The following is a 27,519-nucleotide window of genomic DNA, read 5'->3' on the forward strand; positions in this document are numbered from 1 at the left end:
GGCAAAGTGGGTGGGGTTATATCCTTCCTGTTTGGCCCTGTCTGGGGCTGTCCTCGGATGGGGCCACAGTGTCTCCTGACCCCTCCTGTCTCAGCCTCCAGTATTTATGCTGCAGTAGTTTATGTGTCGGGGGGCTAGGGTCAGTTTGTTATATCTGGAGTACTTCTCCTGTCCTATTCGGTGTCCTGTGTGAATCTAAGTGTGCGTTCTCTAATTCTCTCCTTCTCTCTTTCTTTCTCTCTCTCGGAGGACCTGAGCCCTAGGACCATGCCCCAGGACTACCTGACATGATGACTCCTTGCTGTCCCCAGTCCACCTGACCGTGCTGCTGCTCCAGTTTCAACTGTTCTGCCTTATTATTATTCGACCATGCTGGTCATTTATGAACATTTGAACATCTTGGCCATGTTCTGTTATAATCTCCACCCGGCACAGCCAGAAGAGGACTGGCCACCCCACATATGCTCTCTCTAATTCTCTCTTTCTTTCTCTCTCTCGGAGGACCTGAGCCCTAGGACCATGCCCCAGGAATACCTGACATGATGACTCCTTGCTGTCCCCAGTCCACCTGACCGTGCTGCTGCTCCAGTTTCAACTGTTCTGCCTTATTATTATTCGACCATGCTGGTCATTTATGAACATCTTGGCCATGATCTGTTATAATCTCCACCCGGCACAGCCAGAAGAGGACTGGCCACCCCACATAGCCTGGTTCCTCTCTATGTTTCTTCCTAGGTTTTGGCCTTTCTAGGGAGTTTTTCCTAGCCACCGTGCTTCTACACCTGCATTGCTTGCTGTTTGGAGTTTTAGGCTGGGTTTCTGTACAGCACTTTGAGATATCAGCTGATGTACGAAGGGCTATATAAAATAAATTTGATTTGATTTAGAAAGAAAAACAAAGGTTGTCACTCATTAGTTACCACAGCCACAAAGTTAACCACACCTGTTTCTACTTCTTAAACTCACATTTTTAAACATAACCCTAACCCCACCGTTAACCTATTGCCTAATCCTAATTTTAAATTAAGACCAAAAAAGCCATTTTGGTTCTCGTTTATTTTTACGATATAGCCAATTTTGACTTTGTTATTGTTGTAACTAGTGACAACGCAAAACAAAACTGCATTTTCTTCTTCCGTTTGTGTCATGTTAATCTATATTTTAAAAAACACAGTGCCCCCTGGTGGACGGAGTTCTACTACACGCTACAGACCAGTGGTAATATTTTTATTTTATTTAACTAGGCAAGTCATTTAAGAACAAATTCTTATGAAAGCCTAGGAACAGTGGGTTAACTGCCTTTTTCAGGGGCAGAACTGCAGATTTGTACCTTGTCAGCCCGGGGATTTGAACTAGCATTGAACTAGCAACCTTTCAGTTACTATGAAATGACTCATATGGAATCATGTCGTAACCTAAGAAGTGTTAAATAAAGCTAAATATGTTTTATATTTGAGATTCTTCAAAGTAGCCACCCTTTCCATTGATGACAGCTTTGCACACTCACTCAGGCATTCGCCTGTCATCACCCTGGGAGACATTCCAAAACAAACGATCAAGAATTCCTCTTATAATGACGTGAAAATATCGACACTGAACAGCAGAGCTGCGATTTTCCTACAGTAGTGTTTGATCATTACCTCATCATTCAAATCAAACTTAATTTCCTAAAAATGTTTACATAACTTTCTCACATCCAATTATCTGAGCGCAACAGGAAGTTGCTCTGCTCACATCCTGCTTTTTTATTCCCATCTTCTGACAGAAGATCTTAGTTCTAATGTAATTTTTTTTCCTTTCAGTTTTCATCCTGTTTTCTTCCTTTGTGGATGTTTTTGACATGAGTCAGCAGGTTAATCTTCTGAGTGAAGCTCTTCCCACAGTCACCACAGATAAAAGGTTTCTCTCTTGTGTGAGTCCGTTTATGCATGGTTAGATGTTCCTTGCGATTGAAGCTCTTCCCACAGTCACCACAGCTAAATGGTTTCTCTCCTGTGTGAGTACTCATGTGCTTGGACAAATCTCCTTTGTATTTGAAGGTCTTTCCACAAACAGGGCAGATACAGGGTTTACCACCATGACAGAGTCGGACATGGGCCTTCAGTTTACAGGTGGAGTTGTAGCGTTTCTTGCAGAAGCAGCTTTCACTTTGTCTCTTCTTGGGGAGAGTCACATGTCTCTGCAGGTCAGATTTCAGAGCAAAAGTTTCTCCACAGTCACGGCAGTGGTGAGTTATTCTAGACGTGGTGCTGGGTTTGGAACAGTGTTTCTTCAATGGTGAGCTGCTGTCAAGTCCTACTGGGTCGCTGCTTACAGCTGAACTGTGGCTGGAGGCATTGTTTTGATTATCTGGAAGGTAACAGGGAATGTTGAGACCCTTTAGATGGGTCACAGTGCCAAAATGTTTCAGATCCCGAAGTGGGTCCTCCAGATCACGTTCACGTTTCACACAGGAAGGAGTGAATATAAACTTTATGATATCAGGCTCAACCCCTTGAAGCTGCTCTTCCTCCTGACTGGTCCTGAGTTCCTCCTGTTCCTCTTCAATCTGTGTGGTCTCTGGGTCCTTCTGCCCCAGACTGGGGCTCCACTCCTGCTCACAGTGCTGCTGCTCAGGGGGAACCTCCTTTTCAGAGACAGAGAGCTGCAGGGAGTCTGGAGGGAAGGAGAGGAGGAGCAGAGGTTATCTATATAGAGACTTTAGATATCAGGGTTGTGGTCAACTTGAATTTATAAACCAGTAAATTCAAGACTAGGTAAACTATAATACCAAAAAGCTATAATCTATGTTCAATTACTTCTCAATAAATTGTAGAGAAGAAGCTATTTATTAGTAATGTTTTTCCATTTTCTTATTAAAACATAACATTAATTTAAAACATTTTATTAAACAAATATCAACAAACAAAAGAGGATTAGTCACATGCAAACATAAACTATTTACATTGCCAGGAATCCTAAACAAACAAAAGAGGATTAGTCACATGCAAACAAACTATTTACATTGCCAGGAATCCTAAACAAACAAATCGTATTCATTAATAATACAAGTTTTAATTGCCTTTTCGTTTTTCATTTTAGTTAAAGTAGTGCCATAATGTTTAAATTAATTTATAAAGTGAAAAAAAGTTAGGTTTTGAATTAGACCATTTGCAAACATGAAATTTACCTAGTATCATTAGCAGTTGAATTAAATATACTACATCTTTATCTATGTCAGAATTTCTGAAATAAATCATATCAAAACCATTAAATAGTACAACCGGCCCTATTTTTTTTGTAACAAAATTCTGTATGTCAATCCAAAAACATTCTACTATAAATACAGGCAAAAAATAAATGCAAAATGGTCTCCTCCATTTCACAGAAATCACATTTATAGTCAATATTCAGCTTGAATCATTCCAAAACATGTTTAACAGGATAAATTCTATGTAACATGTTAAATTAAACTTCCTTTACCTTGTTACTGTTACTGATTTGTTAGCAATTTTCCATGCTTTCGCCCATTGTATATCACCATAGATATTTAACCAAAATAATCTTGCTGAGGGAATTGTAGTATCAAACAATATTCCTAATCTGTTTATTACTACATTTATCTTTGATGGTAATATTGCCAATGAATATATTTTCATGTAAATCAATGTTACTTACATCAACCACAGAGGAATTTAAAAGAGGCACAACCCCCCTTGGAATCGCATCAAAAACAATTGCATATTCTTTCAAAGCAGTTACAAAAAAAGGCTTATTTTTTAAAATTTGTATATCTTTGTTGTTCCATATAAAGTATCTGTGGGGGGAAAATTGTGTTTATATGCTAACATCCAAGCTAAAATTTCCTGTTTATGGAATTTGGCCAACTTTACTGGGATTTTATCAACATCAAAATTACATCGAAGCAAAAATTTTTAAACCAACAGTCAAATAAATGCTTAGGGAAGACATTCCAAATACTGTTCTGGTTCTTAACATACTTTTAAAATACATTGGATTCTGAAGTATTATTTAGAGTATTGAAATCTAAAACCTCAAGACCTCCTTGTTATTGGGTATTAGTGAGAATATATTTTCGGAAATAGTGAGGCTTGTTCCTCCAAATAAAATTATACAAAATCTTATCTAAGTCCTTTACAATTTTAGGGCATAATTCAAGTGATAACGAGACATAAACCGATCTGGATAACTCTTCAGCTTCGGACAATAAAACCCGACCGTATAACGAAATATCTCTCAGCAACTAGAGGTTGAATTTCTTCTTTGTTTTCTCAATAATGGGGTTAAAGTTTAATTCACTCCTTTGTTTTGAATCCTTGCATATAACTATTCCAAGATAAGTTACCTTTTCTTTAACTGGGATACCATATACTTCCTGTAAAACACAATCCTTGAGTGGAAGTAAGACTGACTTCATTTTCAAACCCAAAACTAAGGAAAAGTCTTCAATACAGGAAACTGCTTTAGAAACCTCATTCCTGTCTCTTAAAAATAGGGTGGTATCATCAGCCAGTTGACGTAGTTTAAATGCATTGCCAAGTGCTGAAACACCTTGAAAATTCCCTTTATTGATATGAAGAGACATAATTTGAGTAACCAATAAAAATGGACTAATTGGGCAGCCCTGCCTAATGCCACGGCCAATATTAAATCTTTAGGGTGTCCCGTGAGCTAACCAAACCCCCCAAAAACGTATTGCTTTGAACATAAAGCTTTTGACACTGTAGAACATGAGTTTATAAAAACCAACAAACATAAGAAAACTATCAAGGATAAGGTCATTATAGTCAATCATATCTAAGATCAACCTGATGTTACTACTAATGTGTTGAATGTGCATAAAACCAGATTGCTCTTCGTCAAAGATATGATGCAAGCCTCGTTTCAACCTCTTAGCAAACACAAGGGCAAATCATTTCCCATCATTATTCAACAGGCTAATGGGTCTCCAGTTGTCTACACAAAGAGTATCCTTATTAGGTTTGGGAATCAAAGTAATTACACCTTGTTTTAAGGAAGCCAGTAAATACAATTTTTCTATTGATTCTTGAAACATAGCAAGAATGAAAGGAATCAATTCATCGTTGAATGCTTTATTGTTATCAAACCATCATTTCCAGGGGACCCATTGCCCTTAAGGCTTTTAATACAGTCTTTTATCTCAATTTCAGTTAATTCATCACAAAAATTCTCATTTACAACTGCGACCTGGCCAAGATAAAGCAAAGCAGTTTGACACATATAACAACACATGGAGTAAAACAAACATACAGTCAATAATACAGTAGAAAAATAAGTCTATATACAATGTGAGCAAATGAGGTGAGATAAGGGAGTTAAGGCAATAAATAGGCCATGGTGGCGAAGTAAATACAATATAGCAATTAAACACTGAAATGGTAGATTTGACAGTAGATGAGTGTGCAAAGTAGAAATACTGGGGTGCAAAGGAGCAAAATAAATAAATACAGTAGGGGAAGAGGGAGTTGTTTGGGCTATTTATAGATGGGCTATGTACAGGTGCAGTGATCTGTGAGCTGCTCTGACAGCTGGTGCTTAAAGCTAGTGAGGGAGATAAGTGTTTCCAGGTTCAGAGATTTTTGTAGTTCGTTCCAGTCATTGGCAGCAGAGAACTGGAAGGAGAGGCGGCCAAAGGAGGAATTGGCTTGGGGGTTACAAGTGAGATATACCTGCTGGAACGCGTGCTACGGGTGGGTGCAGCCATAGTGACCAGTGAGCAGAGATAAGGCGGGACTTTACCTAGAAGGGTCTTGTAGATGACCTGTAGATGGCCAGTGGGTTTGGCTCCAGGTATGAAGCGAGGGCCAGCCAACGAGAGCGTACAGGTCGCAGTGATGGTTAGGATATGGGGCTTTGGTGAGAAAACGGATGGCACTGTGATAGACTGCATCCAATTTGTTGAGTAGGGTGTTGGAGGCTATTCTGTAAATGTCATTGCCAAATTCGAGGATCGGCAAGATGGTCAGTTTTACGAGGGTATGTTTGTCAGCATGGGTGTTTTAGTTTTACTTTTATTTGAGAGCTGCTGGAGGCCACGGAAGGAGAGTTGTATGGCATTGAAGCTCGTCTGGACGGTTGTTAACACAGTGTCCAAAGAAGGGCCAGAAGTATACAGAATGGTGTCGTCTGCGTAGAGGTGGATCAGAGACTCACCAGCAGCAAAAGCGACATCATTGATATATACAGAGAAGAGAGTCGGTCGAATGAGCAGCATCAGGTCAGAATTGATGAGAAATACTCTTGAACAAATGCAAGGAGTCTTTTTCTGGAATGGTATTTAATATAATGTATTGTAATGACCTGACTAGATCATAAAGGAACAATTGTCCAGACGGAGGATTGAGTTTACGAATTGACGGTTTATTAAACCAACTTTACACAGGCTACTGTTTGGCCGTAGCCCACGCCAAATAAATGAAAGATAACCCACAAGCCAATCGTGACCTTCTCCTGTGAAGCCCAGACGTAAGAGAGAACAAAGGCTAAACCTGGTCTTAACTTCCAATGCTCCATCCCCCTGCCCAACCCCCCTCCACGCCACTCCGCCAACCGCCAGGATACCCGGCATCAGAACATTCCAGACATTCCTGTGATTGGCAGATAGCAGGTTGATTGGCCTGTCGGACCCTGCGAATAATGGGTTCTGGTAAGTACAACACAACCACCTACTAGCCTAACACATAACACACAGCTGTCTGTGCGGGTCGCTACACAGCCCCCCCACCACAAAGTCCCTCATCCCCGAGGGAACAAAGTCTCTGAAGCGACCCGGAGGTCTCCTTTGCCTGCGTGGCCGTGATGGTCGCAGAGTGCCCCTCTGGGACCCAGGGGTTGAAGGCAGGGATATGGGGGACAAGGAAGGGGGAACGGGGAATACAGTCCGTGGCTCTGGGGAACCACACGGTGACACAGGGGGGAGACAGGGGGAGTGGGCTCTCTGGAGCCTTGTCTGCGGCACCTGGGGGTGGGTGCCTGGAGAATGTTATTGCCAGAGAGGGGAATTGTGGGGGTTCCTGGGGTTTGGGGAGAAGAGGCCCCTCTGCATGGGGCTAACCTGTCCCGGTGCAGTGTCACCTTTCTCCCCCTGGGAGGAAGCTGCACCCAGTAAACAACCCCTACCCTCTCCAGGACACTGCAGGGTCCCACCCAGTGACTGTCCAACTTGGGGCATCTGCCTTATTTCCTTAGGGGGCTGTAGACCCAGACCAGCTCCCCAGCCACAAAGTGCCTTCCCCGGGGCTCCACCCCTTGAAGCTGCTCTTCCTCCTGACTGGTCTTGAGTTCCGCCTCTTCCTCTTTAATCAGTGTGGGCTCTGAGTCCTCCTGCCCCAGACTGGGGCTCCACTCCTGCTCACAGTGCTGCTGCTCAGGGGGAACCTCCTCTTCAGAGACGGTGAGGGGGAGCTGCAAGGAGAGTCTGGAGAGAAGGAGAGGAGTGTAGGGGTTATACAGCCTTTAGAGTCGCTGAGAAAACTCAACTCCACCATCTATACAGTAGCAGTTAAAAGTTTGGACACACCAACTCATTCAAGGGTTTTTGTTTATTTTTACTATTTTCTACATTGTAGAATAATAGTGAAGACATCAAAACTATGAAATAACACATGGAATAACTACATGGAATCATGTAGTCACCAAAAAAGTGTTAAACAAATCAAGATTTAGATTCTTCAAAGTAGCCACCCTTTGCCTTGATGACAGCTTTGCACAGTCTTGGCATTCTTTAAACCAGCTTCAAGAGGGATGCTTTTCCAACAGTCTTGAAGGAATTCCCACATATGCTGAGCACTTGTTGGCTGCTTTTCCTTCACTCTGCGGTCCAACTTATCCCAAACCATCTCAATTGGATTGAGGTCGGGTGATTGTGGAGGCCAGGTCATCTGAAGCAGCACTCCATCACTCTCCTTCTTGGTCAAATAGCCTTTACACAGCCTGGAGGTGTGTTGTGTCATTGTCCTGTTGAAAAATATAAGATAATCCCACTAGGTGCAAACCAGATGAGATGGTGTAAGTTAATGGCTGGTTAAGTGTGCCTTGACATGCTGGTTAAGTGTGCCTTGAATTCTAAATAAATCACTGACAGTGTCACCACCTACACCATCACACCTCCTCATCCATGCTTCACGGTGGAAACCACACATGTGGAGATCATCCGTTCACCTGCTCTGCATCTCACAAAGATACGGTGGTTGGAACCAAATCTCAAATTTGGACTCATCAGACCAAAGGACAGATTCTTACCAGTCTAATGCCCATTGCTCGTGTTTCTTGGCCCAAGCAAGTATCTTCTTCTTATTGGTGTCCTTTAGTAGTGGTTTCTTTGCAGCAATTCGACCATGAAGGCCTGATTCACGCAGTCTCCTCTGAACAGTTGATGTTGAGATGTGTCTGCTACTTGAACTCTGTGAAGCATTTATTTGGGCTAGAATTTCTGAGGCTGGTAACTCTAATTAATTTATACTCTGCAGCAGAGGTGCAGGTGACTGCGCTAAAAACTTCATTTGCAAGGAGCACCTAATTGCACATATAAAGACTGACACAGGATAAGTTTCAGTCTCAAGCAGAATCTTACCATGCATAAACTGGTAAATAGATCCATGATGGATTTACTGTCGTAAAACATTGTATGTAAATAAAGTTTGATTTGAATGATGAGGTAATGATTAAGCAGCATATAGTATTGTGGGAAATTCAATGGTCTGCTGTACAAAGTCTGTAGAATTTTTCCCTTCATTAGAAACAGGAATATCTGGTTGTTGGATTTGGAATGTATTTAAGGTGATGACATAATGGTCAGGATGTAGTAATTTATACTTTATATTAAATACAATTCCAGAAAAGGACTCCTTTCATTTGTCAAAGAGTATTTCTCATCAATTCTGACCTAATGCTGCTCATTCATGATTATATATTGTATAGAGTAATGATATACTGTCGACTCCTGATTAATAATTTATGATAACCTCTGTTTGTCTACATGTAGTTATTGTTTCCCTTTCCTACTGGCCTGTAGGCTACCTTGCACAGTAGTAAACTCCCATCCAGCTGGCGGCGCTGTTGTGAGTTTCTGGGCTCGTCACCGACTTGAACAAAGGACTTTATCAAATTCCTTGACTAGAACATGGAAGTAGGATTAGATACGAGTTTGTTTTGATTTTGCATTCCTTGTGTGGAGTTAACAAATACATACTGACTGATCTAAATAGGCTACCAAACTCTAATTCGACTGAAAATGTCTAAACTACAGTTGTTTCGTGTGTTTTTAAATGATCGTTTAACGGCGGCTGCTGTGGAGATTTTCGGGGCAGTTGAGAAAACGGTAGTGGAGTACCAGGAGGAGAATGATCGGCTACGGAGACTGCTGGGGATCACACCAGAGATACAACTATGTCGAATAGGTTCGTATGTAGATCTACTGATAGCTAGCTATAGCTATGCTTTATCAGTTGTGGAAAAAGTAGCCAATTGTCATACTTGAGTAAAAGTAAAGATACCTTAATAGAAAATGACTCAAGTAAAAGTCACCCAGTAAAATACTACTTGAGTTAAAGTCTAAAAGTATTTGGTTTTAAATACACTTGTCTTAAGTATCACAAGGAAATGTAATTGCTAAAATATACTTAAGTATCAAAAGTTTACGGATAGCCCGGGCCACACTCCCAACATAATTTACAAACAAAGCATGTGTGTTTAGTGAGTCCGCCAGATCAGATGTTGTTGGGATGACCAGGGATTTTATCTTCATGAGCTTTGGACCATTTTCCTGTTCTGCTAAACATTCAAAATGTAACGAGTCATTTTGGGTGTCGGGGAAAATGTTTGCAGTAGAAATAACATTATTTTCTTTAGGGATGTAAAAAGTAAAAGTTGTCAAACATATAAATACTTACCCCCAAAAATTACTTCAGTAGTATTTTACAGTATTTTGCTTAAGTACTTTACACTAGAGGTCGACGACCGATTATGATTTTTCAATGCCGATACCGATTATTGGAGGACCAAAAAACGCCGATACCGATTAATTGGATGATTATTCATTTTTAAATGTATTTATTTATTTGTAATAATGACAATTAAAACAATACTGAATTAACACTTTTATTTTAACTTAATATAATACATCAATAAAATAAATTTAGCCTCAAATAAATAATGAAACATGTTCAATTTGGTTTAAATAATGAAAAAAACAAAGTGTTGGAGAAGAAAGTAAAAGTGCAATATGTGCCATGTAAGAAAGCTAACGTTTAAGTTCCTTGCTCAGAACATGAGAACATATGAAAGCTGGTGGTTCCTTTTAACATGAGTCTTCAATATTCCCAGGTAAGAGGTTTTAGGTTGAGGTTATTATAGGAATTATAGGACTATTTCTCTCTATAGCATTTGCATTTCATATACATTTGACTATTGGATGTTCTTATAGGCACTTTAGTATTGCCAGTGTAACAGTATAGCTTCCGTCCCTCTCCTCGCCCCTACCTGGGCTCGAACCAGGAACACATCGACAACAGCCACACTCGGGGGAACAACTACTCCAAACAACTACTCCAAATCTCAGACAAGAGGAATACCTATGTGAGAATACTGTTCATCGACTACAGCTCAGCATTTAACACCATAGTACCCTCCAAACTCGTCATCAAGCTCGAGACCCTGGGTCCCGACCCGCCCTGTGCAACTGGGTACTGTACTTCTTGACGGGCCGCCCCCAGGTGGTGAGGGTAGGTAACAACATCTCCACCCTGCTGATCCTCAACGCTGGGGCCCCACAACTCAATCATCAAGTTTGCGGACGACACTACAGTGGTAGGCTTGATTACCAACAACGAAGAGACGGCCTACAGGTGAGGGCCCTCGGAGTGTAGTGTCAGGAAAATAACCTCACACTCAACGTTAACAAAACTAAGGAGATGATTGTGGACTTCAGGAAACAGCAGAGGGAGCACCCCCCTATCCACATCAATGGGACAGTAGTGGAGAAGGTGGAAAGTTTTAAGTTCCTCAGCGTACACATCACGGACAAACTGAATTGGTCCACCCACACAGACAGCGTTGTGAAGAAGGCGCAGCAGCTATCATCCAGAAGGCGAGATCAGTACAGGTGCATCAAAGCAGGGACCGAGAGACTGAAAAACAGCTTCTATCTCAAGGCCATCAGACTGTTACACAGCCACCACTAACATTGAGTGGATGCTGCCAACACACTGACACTGACTCAACTCCAGCCACTTTAATAATGGGAATTGATGGAAATTGATGTAAAAATGTATCACTAGCCACTTTAAACAATGGCACTTAATATAATGTTTACATACCCTACATTACTACTCTCATATGTATATACTGTACTCTATACCATCTACTGCATCTTGCCATCTTTATGTAAAACAATGTATCACTAGCCACTTTAAACTATGCCACTTAATATAATGTTTACATACCCTACATTACTCATCTCATATGTATATACTGTACTCTATACCATCTACTGCATCTTGCCTATGCCGTTCTGTACCATCACTCATTCATATATCTTTATGTACATATTTTTTATCCCTTTACACTTGTGTGTATACGGTAGTAGTTGTGGAATTGTTAGGTTAGATTACTCATTGGTTATTACTGCATTGTCGGAACTAGAAGCACAAGCATTTCGATACACTCGCATTAACATCTGCTAACCATGTGTATGTGACAAATACAATTTGATTTGATGGGAATGAATGCTTACAAGCCTGCTGCTCCCTACCATAGCTCAGTCAGACTACTCGATCAAATATCAAATCATAGACTTAATTATAGCGTAATAACACACAGAAATACGACCCTTTGGTCATTGATATGGTCGAATCTGGAAACTATAATTTCGAAAACAAAACCTTTATTCTTTCAGTGAAATACTGAACCGTTCCGTATTTTATCAAACGGGTGGCATCCCTAAGTCTAAATATTGCTGTTACATTGTACAACCTTCAATATTATGTACAATTCTGGCAAATTAATTACGGCCTTTGTTAGGAATAAATGGACTTCACACAGTTTTCAACGAGCCAGGCGGCCCAAACTGCTGCATATACCCTGACTGCTTGCACGGAACGCAAGAGAAGTGACAATTTCCCTAGTTATAAGAAATTCATGTTAGCAGGCAATATTAACTAAATATACAGGTTTAAAAATACATACTTGTGTATTGATTTTAAAGAAAGGCATTGATGTTTATGGTTAGGTACATTGGTGCAACGACTGTTTTTTTCCGCAAATGCGCTTGTTAAATCATCACCCGTTTGTCGAAGTAGGCTGTGATTCAATGAGAAATGAACAGGCACTGCATTGATTAAATGCAACGCAGGACACGCTAGATAAACTAGTAATATCATCAACCATGTGTAGTTAACTAGTGATTTATGTTAAGATTGATTGTTTTTTTATAAGATAAGTTTAATGCTAGCTAGCAACTTACCCTGGCTTCTTGCTGCCGTCGCGTAACAGGTAATTAGCCTGCCATGCAGGCTCCTTGTGGAGTGCAATGAGAGGCAGGTGGTTAGAGCGTTGGACTAGTAACCGGAAGGTTGCAAAAACAAATCCCCGAGCTGACAAGGTAAAAATCTGTCGTTCTGCCCCTGAACAGGCAGTTAACCCACCGTTCCAAGGCCGTCATTGAAAATAAGAATGTGTTTTTAACTGACTTGCCTAGTTAAATAAAGGTGTACTTTTTTAAAATAACAATACTTTTTTAATTCTGCAAATCGGTTTCCAAAAATACCGATTACCGATTGTCATGAAAACTTGAAATCGTCCCTAATTAATCAGCCATTCCGATTAATCGGTCGACCTCAACTTTACACCACTGTATTTTATTGATAAACTGTTAACTAACTGATCATCATTTCATTAATTAAGTTGTTTTTAATCTTTAGGAGAAAAACATTGTCATGAAAACCAAGAAGTGATTTGAATTTAATTCAAAAAAGGATTATAAAAAAATAAGTAGCTTATTCTCTTCAATTTTATTGAGAAATTAAAAAAATAGATTCTAGTTTTCAAATATTGATTTAGAATTATAGTTCACGTAGTCCTGATTTAACTGGCTTAAAGGTTCAAATTGACTCTAAAGTTTGTATAGGCAGAGATACTGAGAATGGTGCAATTTGGGGCATTGTTGCATGTGGGCATTATATTTTGGTAAATTTAAAATGTTTAAGCTAAGACCGGCGGGGCCGCTCCAGTACAGTAGGAGGCGATGATGCTGGAAAAGATCTGAAAAGATCCTGCAGCCACTCAGTAATAATTAATGATCTGCTTAACGTGGAAAGATTTTGTGCGGAGTAAACCCTCTCGCTTCTCTTCTTCCTCTCTGGTATAGGTAACCTCTGCTCCTTCTCTCCTTCCCTCCAGACTCCCTGCAGCTCTCTGTCTCTGAAGAGGAGGTTCCCCCTGAGCAGCAGCACTGTGAGCAGGAGTGGAGCCCCAGTCTGGAGCAGGAGGACCCAGAGACCACACAGATTAAAGAGGAACAGGAGGAAGTCAGGACCAGTCAGAAGGAAGAGCAGCTTCAAGGGGTGGAGCCTGATATCATAGATTTAGATTTCACTCCTCCCTGTGTGAAAGGTGAATGTGATCTGGAGGACCCACTTTGGTCCTTGACTCTTCCTCAAACCAAGAATGAGGAAAACAGAGAGAGTGACTCTAAACCAGTGGATCTCAAACCTTTTGTCACTGTGACCCACATTAAGGGTCTCAACATTCCCTGTGACCCTCCAGATAATCAAAACAATGCCTTCAGACACAGTTCAGCTGTAAGCAGAGACACAGTAGGACTTGACAGCAGCTCACCATTGGGTCCCAGTCCACCATTGGGTCCCAGTCCACCATTGGGTCCCAGCCCACCATTGGATCCCAGTCCACCATTGGATCCCAGTCCACTATTGGATCTCAACTCACCATTGGAGGAAAACTGTTCCAAACTCAGCACCACATCTAGAAGAACTCACCACTGCCGTGACTGTGGTAAAACGTTTGCTCTGAAAGCTGACCTGCAGAGGCATATGACTCTCACCAATAAGAGACTCAGTGAATGCCGCTTCTGCAAGAAACGCTACAACTCCACCTGTAAACTGAAGGCCCATGTCCGACTCTGTCATGGTGGTAAACCCTGCACCTGCCCTGTTTGTGGCAAGATCTTCAAATACAAAGGAGTTCTGCCCAAGCACATGAGGATTCACACAGGAGAGAAATCTTTAAGCCGTGGTGACTGTGAGAAAAGCTTCAGTCACAAGGGTGCCCTAAACTTATATGAACTGTCTCACACTGGGGTGAAACCATTTAGCTGTGGTGACTGTGAGAAAAGCTTCAATCTCAAGAATAATCTAACCAGGCATAAACTGATTCACACAGGAGAGAAACCATTTAGCTGTGGTGACTGTGGGAAAAGCTTTAGTCTCAAGAATAACCTAACCAGGCATAAACTGATTCACACAAGAGAGAAACCATTTAGCTGTGGTGTCTGTGGAAAAAACTTTAGTCAGAAAGGGGACCTAGGGAGGCACAAACTGACTCACACAGATGATAAACCATTTAGCTGTGGTGACTGCGGGAAAAACTTCAGACAGAAAGGGGACCTAAGGAGACACATACTGACTCACACAGGAGAGAAACCATTTAGCTGTGGTGACTGTGGGAAAAGCTTCAATCAGAAGGGGGACCTAAGTAGGCACAGACAGACTCACACAGGAGAGAAACAACATGGCTGCTCAGTCTGTGGTAAAAGATTCATTCGTAAGGCTCATCTGCTGAAGCATGTGAATAACGTCCACAAAGAAAGAAAACGGGATGAAAACAAGAACAACGAAAATTAGGATTAAAATCTAGTTAGGACAAAGAGGATCTGCGCGTTAGCAGATGGGAATTTAAAAGGCAGGATGTGGACACTTAGAAAAACAAAGCAACTCTGGATTATTGACGCTGTGGTTTTTCAAATAAATGAATGTGTGATGGATTTACTTTTTGTGAAACGTTTTATACGAATAAAGTTTCATTTGAACGATGAGGTTCTAAGAGTAGCATCCCAGTATTATGGGAATCTCACAGATCTGAGGGATGTACTACAAAGCAGGAGTTCGCCAGCTAACATGCCTAAATATTCTATCATTTAAAAATATATATATTTTTTAGACAGATCTTGAAATGGGCATGGTCTAATTGATTCAACAAACAAACAAAAAAACACATTTAGATTTTTTTCTAAAATGAACCAGAATTTCTGTGAACCATGAACCAGTTATTTCTGGTTGCTTATCAAAGATCAATAGCTAAATCCTTGATTCTACTTTGTAGTAGACCCCTCTGCTATTACCTGTTAGTCATTTAGCAGACGCTCTTATGCAGAACGACTTACAGGAGCAATTAGGGTTAAGTGCCTTGCTCAAAGGGCATTTCAACAGCTTTTTCACCTTGTTGGCTCTGGGATTTGAACCAGCGACCTTTAGGTTACTGGTCCAACCCCCTTAACAGCTAGGCTACCTGCCGATCCTGTCTAAAGTCTGTTGATGTTTTCATTAAAAAAATATATATATATTTTATCTGTTTGTTTTGGAATGTCTCTCAGGGTGGAGAGAATTATCTGACTGGTGTTATGTTACGGTGAGTGAATGAGGACCCAAAAGCGAACTAACTTAAACAGAGCTTCTTTAATAACCAAACATAGGTAGGCTCAGATAGACCGGCAGATTCCGACAGGACAGGACAAGGTTACAGCAAACATGACGATAGTCTGGCTCAGGCATGAAACACAACAAACAAGAATCCGACAAGGACAGGAACAAAAACAGAGAGAGATATAGGGGACTAATCAGAGGGGAACAGGTGGGAAACGGGGTGACGAGGTAGTCAGGAGGAGACAAGGAACAGCTGGGGGAAAGCGGGGGAGAAAAGGTAACCTAATACGACCAGCAGAGGGAGACAGGGTGAAAGGAAAGGACAGAGACACAACATGACAATACATGACATGTTATTGATACATTTAAAAAAAAAATTATGTCTGAAAAAAATCTTCATCTTTTTGTCCTAGTGTATTATTAATAAATGTTGACCTAATGCATCTTATTAATGGTATTGATTTGATCTTGTATTGAATAATGATATACAGTCGACTCCTGATGAAGAATTTATTATCCCAGATCATCCTGTATTTATGATAACCATTGTTCAGGGTTGGGTAGTAACGGATTACATGTAACGGGGAATAAATAGTTCATCCAAATTACAACAATAAAGTAACTAATACATTTTAAAAAAAAAGTGTAATCGGGTTTACAGTTACATTCTTAAAAACAGCTGATTATATTTTTGGATTGACTTGTCTTCATCTAATATCAATAGGCAGTGGTGACTCAATGTGCCTTTTTAAAGGAAATTCTGATGCTTTGTGCCGGAACCCTACCTGTTCCAGAATGTCCCTATTCATCTGCCATGGCCTTCAACAGTCCAATCAACAGATCGGGCAGGCAAGGTTCTCCCTTACTGCTTTTGTCTCCCATTGTGAAACTCCACTATAAACACATTCACACTCAGACACACAAAATAACATTGTTTAATTAGGAACGTCTTCATTTCTTATAATTCAAAAAATATATTTTTTTTTTAATAAAGAGAAAAGATGAAAAAAATAAATGTATTCTTAATTATTATATGTAATTTACCCACATGGTAGTTTCTCCTATGTAAATTTCCGTGTAGGGTTTACATTTATAGCTTAATAATAATAATTAATTAATAATTGATTAATTCGTTTTCTTTTACAATGTTTTTTTTTTTACCTGCAGGGATATTTTATTTTTTCCATCTCAGGATTGTGCCCTGGGATCACATAACTCGTAACCGTATCATATCATCCAATGTCTGCTTCAACAGAGAAACACAACCCCTGTCTCCAACCAGGATACTTCTGCTTTGACAAAAAGATCCCAGTTGGAGATCACCCTGCTCCAACAGGGTGTTTACTCTAGAATTTCTCCTTTAATTAAAAATATCCCTGTTTCAACAGAGTTCCTAATTAAAGATTCTAGAAATAACTGCTCCAGGAAAGTTTATAACTAGGGGAATCTTTTGTTCCAACGAAAGATCTTAATGTGCACAACCTGTTCCCAGAACAGGATTTTCTATGATGTTTATAAGAAAATCAGTCTCACCCTTAATTTATCTTGTCTGTTCGGAATGGCGTATCCACTCTCTGACATTCACTGCCAGTTCCAAGGTGAGTCCCCTTCTGCTCCTTTTTAGTCAGAGTGTGGGGCTCCCTGCCACATCTAACACAGCCCGTGCGTGCAGTTAACCTCGGTCTCCCCGGGGAACAATCAGCAAGCGGAGTTAACCTCGGTCTCTCCGGGAACAATCAGCAAGCGGAGTTAACCTCGGTCTTCCCGGGAACAATCAGCAAGCGGAGTTAACCTCGGTCTCCCCGGGAACAATCAGCAAGCGGAGTTAGCCCCCCCCCCTCCTGTCACCAAATTGTCAGAGAAATTCTATCAGAAGAGACGACAGATTTGTTTTCAAACAAAATAAGATTTGCACGAATGAAGCAACCAACCATCACTTAGAATAGTCAAGAGTTGAAAGCTCTCTGAACAGAGCTGTCTCTCTCCTTTTCATAGAAAGTACATCATTTTATCTTTGTGACAGATGTGCAGAAACATGCCCCAAGGGAACAGAGTTGTAAAAATTATTTTAGATCATCTGTGCAGATCAAGATAGTTGATATCGCCACAACTCTGAATCCCTGAATCCCTGAACTTCCCATAAAGCTAAATTCCTGCCGATCGTAAATACAGGAGGTCACATACTGAGGTCGCATGCAAGCGGCTCATAAATCTGTACGCTCAGATTTATCACTAAGGCACACAATATAAGTTTGTATCAGTAAAAATATTAACATATAACAATAGACAAGTAGCTGGCATAGGCTTCTGCCACCAACTGAAAACGTTAGGAAGTAGCCTGTGTATGTTATCACACGCAGAATATGGAACATGTAAACTATAGGATCTGTATGCTTTAACGCCAGTCCCTAAATAGGAAATAGTCATGTTACTAAATGAAATAATTAGTGGCTTTTAATGCCTCGGTGTTAGAAGTGAAAGTATTCCATAAGTAATTGGATTACATTACTCATTTTGAGGAAGCCAAAGGATTGTTACTGATTACTTTATTTTTCAATACAACTGTAATCAACAACAGATTCAATTGTTAAAGTATTCCGCTCAACCCTGCCACTGTTTTCTCTACACACAGTCATCGTTTCCCTTTACGACTGGTCTGTAGGCTGCCTTATTACAATAAGGCACCCCCGGGGTTTGTGGTATATGGGGTTTGTGGTATATGGACAATATACCACGGCTAAGTGGTGTATCCAGGCACTCCGTGTTACGTCATGTATAAGAACAGCCCTTAGCCGTGGTATATTGACCATATACCACCCCTCCTAGGGCCTTATTGCTTCATCAGAACAGTCAGAACAAGTTAAGTCGACATCCATTGGTGGAAAATGATCTGACGAGTTTAATAAGGACGATTTATCCTTTCTCTTGCCATATTCAAAATGTCTTTATTACGTCATGACATAGCTCCCAATAATTATTTTGAGGAAAACCGAATTTTGCATTTACTACGTACGATATTCCTTCTTACTTGGCTCGACAATGTTATGTGAAAAAAATTGAGGCTAGTTTGCAGGCCTTTTGGGCGGGTTTTCAGTCGTCATTGGCCTATAAATGTTTACTTGACCTGGCAACCCTGTCCTGAACTATGACACTTTCTGAGCTAATGGAAAAAAGAGAGGGAATTAAAACGTTGGCTCGAATCTTTTGTATTTATAAAGTTATTTTGGGATGATAATTAAGTCGAGTGTTGAGGTTTCCAAAACCGTACAGCCATCAAGGATAATTTGTTTTTAGATAGACCGTTTTATACTTAGACAAAATTTCCTCAACTAAACAAAAATAAGATTCAATGTCTCCAATGAAATGTATTGAAGTCAGAAAGACAAAGGTTTTTGTGACAGACAACTTTTTAAACATGTATGGTGAATTTACTCTTCTTTAAAAAATGGTGATCACTGTTTGCCTAAACAGTTTATTGAGTAGAACTATAGTTAGCTATCAGTAGAGCTACATACGTACCTATTCCACATAGTTGCATCTCCGGTGTGATCCCCAGCAGTCTCCGTAGCCGATCATTCTCCTCCTGGTACTCCACTACCGTTTTCTCAACTGCACCGAAAATCTCCACAGCAGCCGCCGATAAACGCTCATTTAATAAACACACGCAACAATTGTAGGCTTAGCCATTTTTCGTCGAATGAGAGTTGGGTTGCCTACTAGTTGGTCAGTGGGTCTTTATTTACGCCACACAAGCCAATATTAGCTAAAAAGGCCAACATCGGCCCGAAGTCTAGTTTATCGCCGATGTGTAAAACCGATGTCAACGCTGACGTGAATACCTAATATACATAGGTAGCTGATATGACACCACGAAAAAATACAGCGCTACACAGAACAAACGCAGAAAAATACTAAGCGCACACTTCCAACAACTAAACAAGTTCAAGTCCAGCAGTCATTTGAAAGAGTAAGAACATTTCAGCGAGACAACTCAAAAGGTGAAATCCATTAACGCCAAGATAATGGCATTCATTGCCCTTGACAATGAATCGTTCTCTGTCGTGGATGATGTTGGCTTTTCCCCCGACTGGTTGAGCCCCGGTACTCGCCATCTTTCAGATGTTGCCCTACCGGAGTTACACAGTTTTGTGAAACGTACATCTATGAGCTACTTGCTATGGGCGTCACTGCTATTAGCTTCACGACTGACATTTGGACCAGCGATCTCAGTCCCATGAGCATGCCGAGTCTGACAGCACAGTGAGTCGATGAGGATTTCGTACTGAGGAAAGTCTTATTGCATGCTTAAAGAATGTGCTGGTTGTCATACCGCTGCTGCCATTTCAATGGCATTTGAGAACATGTTTGAAACAGGAACACACTTCTAGCTCCATTCGAAACAACTGACTGGAGAAATAAGCTCATCAACTGCCTCTGCAGCAGACGTGATACCCTCGGTCATGGTATTGAAATGCCCGCTCAACAAAACTGCCAACACAGACCGTGGGGTTAAAATTTGGAAAAATACTCTACTAGAGGCTGTGAACAATGGATTCGGTGGCATTCTCTCTGAGCCTCTTTACTGTGTTGCCACCATGCTGGATGTGTAGGTACAAGGACCGCTACCTCGGTGCAGACAAGAAACAGGGTTTATGTGAAATGTAACATACACAGCTGGACAAGATGGAAACAGACACAGTGACATTGCGCACCGAGGAAGAGAGGCCACGGACAGACAGCTGAAACTACACTTCAGTCGTTTCATTCTCATAATCATGTATACATGATAATACATAATACACAAATGATGAAATTCTGGTTTAGAATGAAACTACTGAACAAATTAACAAATCAGCACAGCAAGTAAGTGAAAGAAATAGGTTCTGATGATGTTTTACTGGTAATGGGGACATACGTAAATGCCAAATAAATAACTTTTTGGTCAGTGTCACCTTTATTTAACTAGGCAAGTCAGTTAAGAACAAATTGTTATTCACAATGACGGCCCGACCCCGGCCAAACCCGGACGACGCTGGGCCAACTGTGCACCTCTCTATGGGACTCCCAATCACGGCCGGATGTGATACAACCTGGATTCGAACCGGGGACTGTAGTGACGCCTCTTGCACAGAGATGCAGTGCCTTAGACCACTGAGTCCGTGTGTGTGTGTGTGTGTGTGTGTGAACTCTTTAACTGTACTAGAATGCTTAAAAGTCCGCAAAAAAATGGTAATATTGGTTATCGGTATCGGCCAAAAAATTTCATATCGGTGCACCCCTAGTGTGATCATTACCTCATCATTCAAATCAAACTTTATTTACATACAATGTTTTTACGACAGTAAATCCATCAGAGATCTATTTGCCAGTTTCTGCATGGTTAGGCTCTGCTTGACACCGACACTTCTCCTGTGTGAGTCCGTACATGTGCAATTAGATGCTCCTTGCGAATGAAGCCTTTCCCACAGTCACCACAGCTGAATGGTTTCTCTCCTGTGTGAGTCAGGATGTGTCTCCTTAGATCCCCCTTCTGATTGAAGCTTTTACAGCAAAAATGACAGCTGAATGGTTTCTCTCCTCTGTGAATGCGTATATGTCTGGTTAAGTGCTCCTTGCGATTGAAGCGTTTCCCGCAGTCACCACAGCTAAAAGGTTTCTCTCCTGTGTGAATCTTCATGTGCATGGACAGATTTCCTTTTTGTTTGAAGGTCTTGCCACAAAAGGGGCAGATGCAGGGTTCCCCCATTGGTGCGTTGGGATCAAATGGTGGGCTGATGTCAAGCCCTACTAGGTCGCTGCTTACGGCTGAGCTGTGGCTGGAGGCATTGTTACGATTATATGGAAGGTCACAGGGAATGTCGAGACCCTTTAAGTGGGTCACAGTGCCAAAAGGTTTGAGATCCACTGGTTTAGAATTACTCTCTCTGTTCTCTCCAGTCTGGGTTTGGGGAAGAGTCAAGGACCAAAGTGGGTCCTCCTGATCACATTCACTTTTCACACAGGAAGGAGTGAATATGAACTCTATATCAGGCTCCAGCCCTTGAAACTGCTCTTCCTCCTGACTGGTCCTGACTTCCTCCTCTTCGTCTATAATCAGTGTGGGCTCTGGGTCCTCCTGCCCCAGGCTGGGGCTCCACTCCCGCTCACAGTGCTGTTGCTCAGGGGGAACCTCCTCTTCAGAGACAGAGAGCTGCAGGGAGTCTGGAGGGAAGGAGAGGAGGGTCAGAGGTCATCTGAAGTGGCTTCAGAAAGTATTCACATCCCTTCTTTTCCCCCCAAATGTTGTTGTGTTACAGCCGGAATTTAAAATTGATTTAATTGAGATTTTGTGTGGCCTACACACAATACCCCATCATGTCAAAGTGGATGTTTTTAATAAACAAATGAATTAGAATTGAAAAGCTGAAATATCGATAAGTATTCAACCCTTTTGTTACAGCAAAACTAAATATGTTCAGGAGTAAAGATGTGCTTCACAAGTCACATAATAAGTTGCATGGACTCCCTTTGTGCATTAGTAATAGTGTTTAATATGATTCTTTAATGACTACCTCATCTCTGTACCCCACACATACAATGATCTGTAAGGTCCCGCAGTCGAGCAGTGAATTTCAAACACAGATTCAACCACAAAGACCAGGGAGGTTTTCCAAAGCTTAGCAAAAGAAGGGCTCCTATTGGTAGATGAGTAAAACAGTTTAAAAAACAGATGTTGGATATCCCTTTCCCTTTTTTGAAGTTATTAATTACACTTTGGATGGTGCATCAATACACCCAGTCACTACAAAGATACAGGCGTCCTTCCTAACTCAGTTGCCGGAGAGGAAGGAAACCACTTAGTTATTTAACCATGAGGCCAATGGTGACTTTAAAACAGCTACAGATTTTAATGGCTGTGATAAAAAAAAAAAAAAACTGAGGATGGATCAACAGCACTGTAGCTTCTCCACAATACTAACCTAATTGACAGAGTGAAAAGAAGAATGCCCGTACAGAATACAAATGTTCAGAAACATGCATCCTGCTTGCAACAACAAGGCACTAAAGTAATACTGCAAAAAACGAGGCATAGAAATGAACTTTATGTCCTGAACACAAAGCGTTATGTTTGGAGCAAATCCAACACACATCACACCATATTTTCAAGCACGGTGGTGCATCATGCTATGGGTATGCTTGTCATCAGCAAGGACTAGGGAGTTTTTTAGGATAAAAATAAACGGAATAGAGTTAAGCACTGGCAAAATCCTAGTGGAAAACGTGGTTCAGTCTGCTTTCCACCAGACACAGGGAGACGAATGCACCTTTCAGCAGGACAATAACCTGAAACACTTGCAAATCTGTGGCAAGACTTGAAAATGGCTGTCTAGCAACTATCAACAATCAAATTTATAGAGTTTGAATACTTAAAAAAAAAGAAAGAATAATGTGCAAATATTGTACAATCCAGGTGTGCAAAGCTCTTAGAGACTTACCCAGAAAGCCTCTCAACTGTAATCGCCTCCAAAGGTGGTCCTAACATGTATTGACTCAGGGGTGTGAATACTTATGTAAATGAGATCTGTTTTCATTTTCTAAAAAATTACAAACATTTCAAACAACATGTTTTAATTGTGTGTAGATAGATGGGTGAAGGCACTGTATATACCACATAATTAAATAGAACACTTGAATCATTCATTTGAACTATACATTTATAAGAGCTATACAGCCTAGCAGATAGATAGGGCCACCTTCTAGACAGACTGTATTCTATACAGCCTAGCAGATAGATAGGGCCACCTTCTAGACAGACTGTATTCTATACAGCCTAGCAGATAGATAGGGCCACATTCTAGACAGACTGTATTCTATACAGCCTAGCAGATAGATAGGGCCACATTCTAGACAGACTGTATTCTATACAGCCTAGCAGATAGATAGGGCCACATTCTAGACAGACTGTATTCTATACAGCCTAGCAGATAGATAGGGCCACCTTCTAGACAGACTGTATTCTATACAGCCTAGCAGATAGATAGGGCCACATTCTAGACAGACTGTATTCTATACAGCCTAGCAGATAGCTAGGGCCACATTCTAGACAGACTGTATTCTATACAGCCTAGCAGATAGCTAGGGCCACCTTCTAGACAGACTGTATTCTATACAGCCTAGCAGATAGATAGGGCCACCTTCTAGACAGACTGTATTCTATACAGCCTAGCAGATAGATAGGGCCACCTTCTAGACAGACTGTATTCTATACAGCCTAGCAGATAGATAGGGCCACCTTCTAGACAGACTGTATTCTATACAGCCTAGCAGATAGCTAGGGCCACATTCTAGACAGACTGTATTCTATACAGCCTAGCAGATAGATAGGGCCACCTTCTAGACAGACTGTATTCTATACAGCCTAGCAGATAGATAGGGCCACCTTCTAGACAGACTGTATTCTATACAGCCTAGCAGATAGCTAGGGCCACCTTCTAGACAGACTGTATTCTATACAGCCTAGCAGATAGATAGGGCCACATTCTAGACAGACTGTATTCTATACAGCCTAGCAGATAGATAGGGCCACATTCTAGACAGACTGTATTCTATACAGCCTAGCAGATAGATAGGGCCACCTTCTAGACAGACTGTATTCTATACAGCCTAGCAGATAGATAGGGCCACCTTCTAGACAGACTGTATTCTATACAGCCTAGCAGATAGCTAGGGCCACCTTCTAGACAGACTGTATTCTATACAGCCTAGCAGATAGATAGGACCATCTTCTAGACAGACTGTATTCTATACAGCCTAGCAGATAGATAGGGCCACCTTCTAGACAGACTGTATTCTATACAGCCTAGCAGATAGATAGGGCCACCTTCTAGACAGAGACTGTATTCTATACAGCCTAGCAGATAGCTAGGGCCACCTTCTAGACAGACTGTATTCTATACAGCCTAGCAGATAGATAGGGCCACCTTCTAGACAGACTGTATTCTATACAGCCTAGCAGATAGATAGGGCCACCTTCTAGACAGACTGTATTCTATACAGCCTAGCAGATAGATAGGGCCACCTTCTAGACAGACTGTATTCTATACAGCCTAGCAGATAGCTAGGGCCACCTTCTAGACAGACTGTATTCTATACAGCCTAGCAGATAGATAGGACCATCTTCTAGACAGACTGTATTCTATACAGCCTAGCAGATAGATAGGGCCACCTTCTAGACAGACTGTATTCTATACAGCCTAGCAGATAGATAGGGCCAGCTTCTAGACAGACTGTATTCTATACAGCCTAGCAGATAGCTAGGGCCAGCTTCTAGACAGACTGTATTCTATACAGCCTAGCAGATAGATAGGGCCAGCTTCTAGACAGACTGTATTCTATACAGCCTAGCAGATAGATAGGGCCACCTTCTAGACAGACTGTATTCTATACAGCCTAGCAGATAGATAGGGCCACCTTCTAGACAGACTGTATTCTATACAGCCTAGCAGATAGATAGGGCCACCTTCTAGACAGACTGTATTCTATACAGCCTAGCAGATAGATAGGGCCACATTCTAGACAGACTGTATTCTATACAGCCTAGCAGATAGATAGGGCCACCTTCTAGACAGACTGTATTCTATACAGCCTAGCAGATAGATAGGGCCACATTCTAGACAGACTGTATTCTATACAGCCTAGCAGATAGATAGGGCCACCTTCTAGACAGACTGTATTCTATACAGCCTAGCAGATAGATAGGGCCACATTCTAGACAGACTGTATTCTATACAGCCTAGCAGATAGATAGGGCCACCTTCTAGACAGACTGTATTCTATACAGCCTAGCAGATAGCTAGGGCCACCTTCTAGACAGACTGTATTCTATACAGCCTAGCAGATAGCTAGGGCCACCTTCTAGACAGACTGTATTCTATACAGCCTAGCAGATAGCTAGGGCCACCTTCTAGACAGACTGTATTCTATACAGCCTAGCAGATAGATAGGGCCACCTTCTAGACAGACTGTATTCTATACAGCCTAGCAGATAGATAGGGCCACCTTCTAGACAGACTGTATTCTATACAGCCTAGCAGATAGCTAGGGCCACCTTCTAGACAGACTGTATTCTATACAGCCTAGCAGATAGCTAGGGCCACCTTCTAGACAGACTGTATTCTATACAGCCTAGCAGATAGATAGGGCCACCTTCTAGACAGACTGTATTCTATACAGCCTAGCAGATAGCTAGGGCCACCTTCTAGACAGACTGTATTCTATACAGCCTAGCAGATAGATAGGGCCACCTTCTAGACAGACTGTATTCTATACAGCCTAGCAGATAGATAGGGCCACCTTCTAGACAGACTGTATTCTATACAGCCTAGCAGATAGCTAGGGCCACCTTCTAGACAGACTGTATTCTATACAGCCTAGCAGATAGCTAGGGCCACCTTCTAGACAGACTGTATTCTATACAGCCTAGCAGATAGCTAGGGCCACATTCTAGACAGACTGTATTCTATACAGCCTAGCAGATAGCTAGGGCCACCTTCTAGACAGACTGTATTCTATACAGCCTAGCAGATAGATAGGGCCACCTTCTAGACAGACTGTATTCTATACAGCCTAGCAGATAGCTAGGGCCACCTTCTAGACAGACTGTATTCTATACAGCCTAGCAGATAGATAGGGCCACCTTCTAGACAGACTGTATTCTATACAGCCTAGCAGATAGATAGGGCCACCTTCTAGACAGACTGTATTCTATACAGCCTAGCAGATAGATAGGGCCACCTTCTAGACAGACTGTATTCTATACAGCCTAGCAGATAGCTAGGGCCACCTTCTAGACAGACTGTATTCTATACAGCCTAGCAGATAGCTAGGGCCACATTCTAGACAGACTGTATTCTATACAGCCTAGCAGATAGCTAGGGCCACCTTCTAGACAGACTGTATTCTATACAGCCTAGCAGATAGATAGGGCCACCTTCTAGACAGACTGTATTCTATACAGCCTAGCAGATAGCTAGGGCCACCTTCTAGACAGACTGTATTCTATACAGCCTAGCAGATAGATAGGGCCACCTTCTAGACAGACTGTATTCTATACAGCCTAGCAGATAGATAGGGCCACCTTCTAGACAGACTGTATTCTATACAGCCTAGCAGATAGATAGGGCCACCTTCTAGACAGACTGTATTCTATACAGCCTAGCAGATAGCTAGGGCCACCTTCTAGACAGACTGTATTCTATACAGCCTAGCAGATAGCTAGGGCCACCTTCTAGACAGACTGTATTCTATACAGCCTAGCAGATAGATAGGGCCACCTTCTAGACAGACTGTATTCTATACAGCCTAGCAGATAGATAGGGCCACCTTCTAGACAGACTGTATTCTATACAGCCTAGCAGATAGATAGGGCCACCTTCTAGACAGACTGTATTCTATACAGCCTAGCAGATAGATAGGGCCACCTTCTAGACAGAGACTGTATTCTATACAGCCTAGCAGATAGCTAGGGCCACCTTCTAGACAGACTGTATTCTATACAGCCTAGCAGATAGATAGGGCCACCTTCTAGACAGACTGTATTCTATACAGCCTAGCAGATAGCTAGGGCCACCTTCTAGACAGACTGTATTCTATACAGCCTAGCAGATAGCTAGGGCCACCTTCTAGACAGACTGTATTCTATACAGCCTAGCAGATAGATAGGGCCACCTTCTAGACAGACTGTATTCTATACAGCCTAGCAGATAGATAGGGCCACCTTCTAGACAGACTGTATTCTATACAGCCTAGCAGATAGATAGGGCCACCTTCTAGACAGACTGTATTCTATACAGCCTAGCAGATAGAT

At 41.5% G+C, this 27,519-nt stretch overlaps 1 protein-coding gene and 1 pseudogene across 2 annotated transcripts in view; one reads left to right on the forward strand and one right to left on the reverse strand.

Annotated features, from left to right (window-relative positions):
- Positions 1-1,798: 1,798 nt before the first annotated feature.
- The window catches only part of LOC110531390 (uncharacterized), a 42,086-nt gene continuing 16,365 nt past the window's right edge, over positions 1,799-27,519 (reverse strand). The window contains exons 2-3 of the mRNA XM_090183431.1: positions 21,079-21,875; positions 1,799-2,098 (exon numbers count right to left, since the gene is read on the reverse strand). Coding sequence (XP_090039557.1) covers positions 1,799-2,098; positions 21,079-21,875 — 1,097 coding nt within the window. The remainder of the gene's footprint in view (positions 2,099-21,078; positions 21,876-27,519) is intronic.
- Positions 9,142-14,846, forward strand: LOC110531386 (uncharacterized; annotated as a pseudogene). Its single transcript, XR_016483077.1, has 2 exons — positions 9,142-9,419; positions 13,417-14,846. The product of XR_016483077.1 is annotated as an uncharacterized LOC110531386 (transcript).

Source organism: Oncorhynchus mykiss, chromosome 9 (assembly GCF_057628025.1).
Source record: "Oncorhynchus mykiss isolate SJ-2025 chromosome 9, ASM5762802v1, whole genome shotgun sequence".
NCBI classification, from domain to species: Eukaryota; Metazoa; Chordata; class Actinopteri; order Salmoniformes; family Salmonidae; genus Oncorhynchus; species Oncorhynchus mykiss.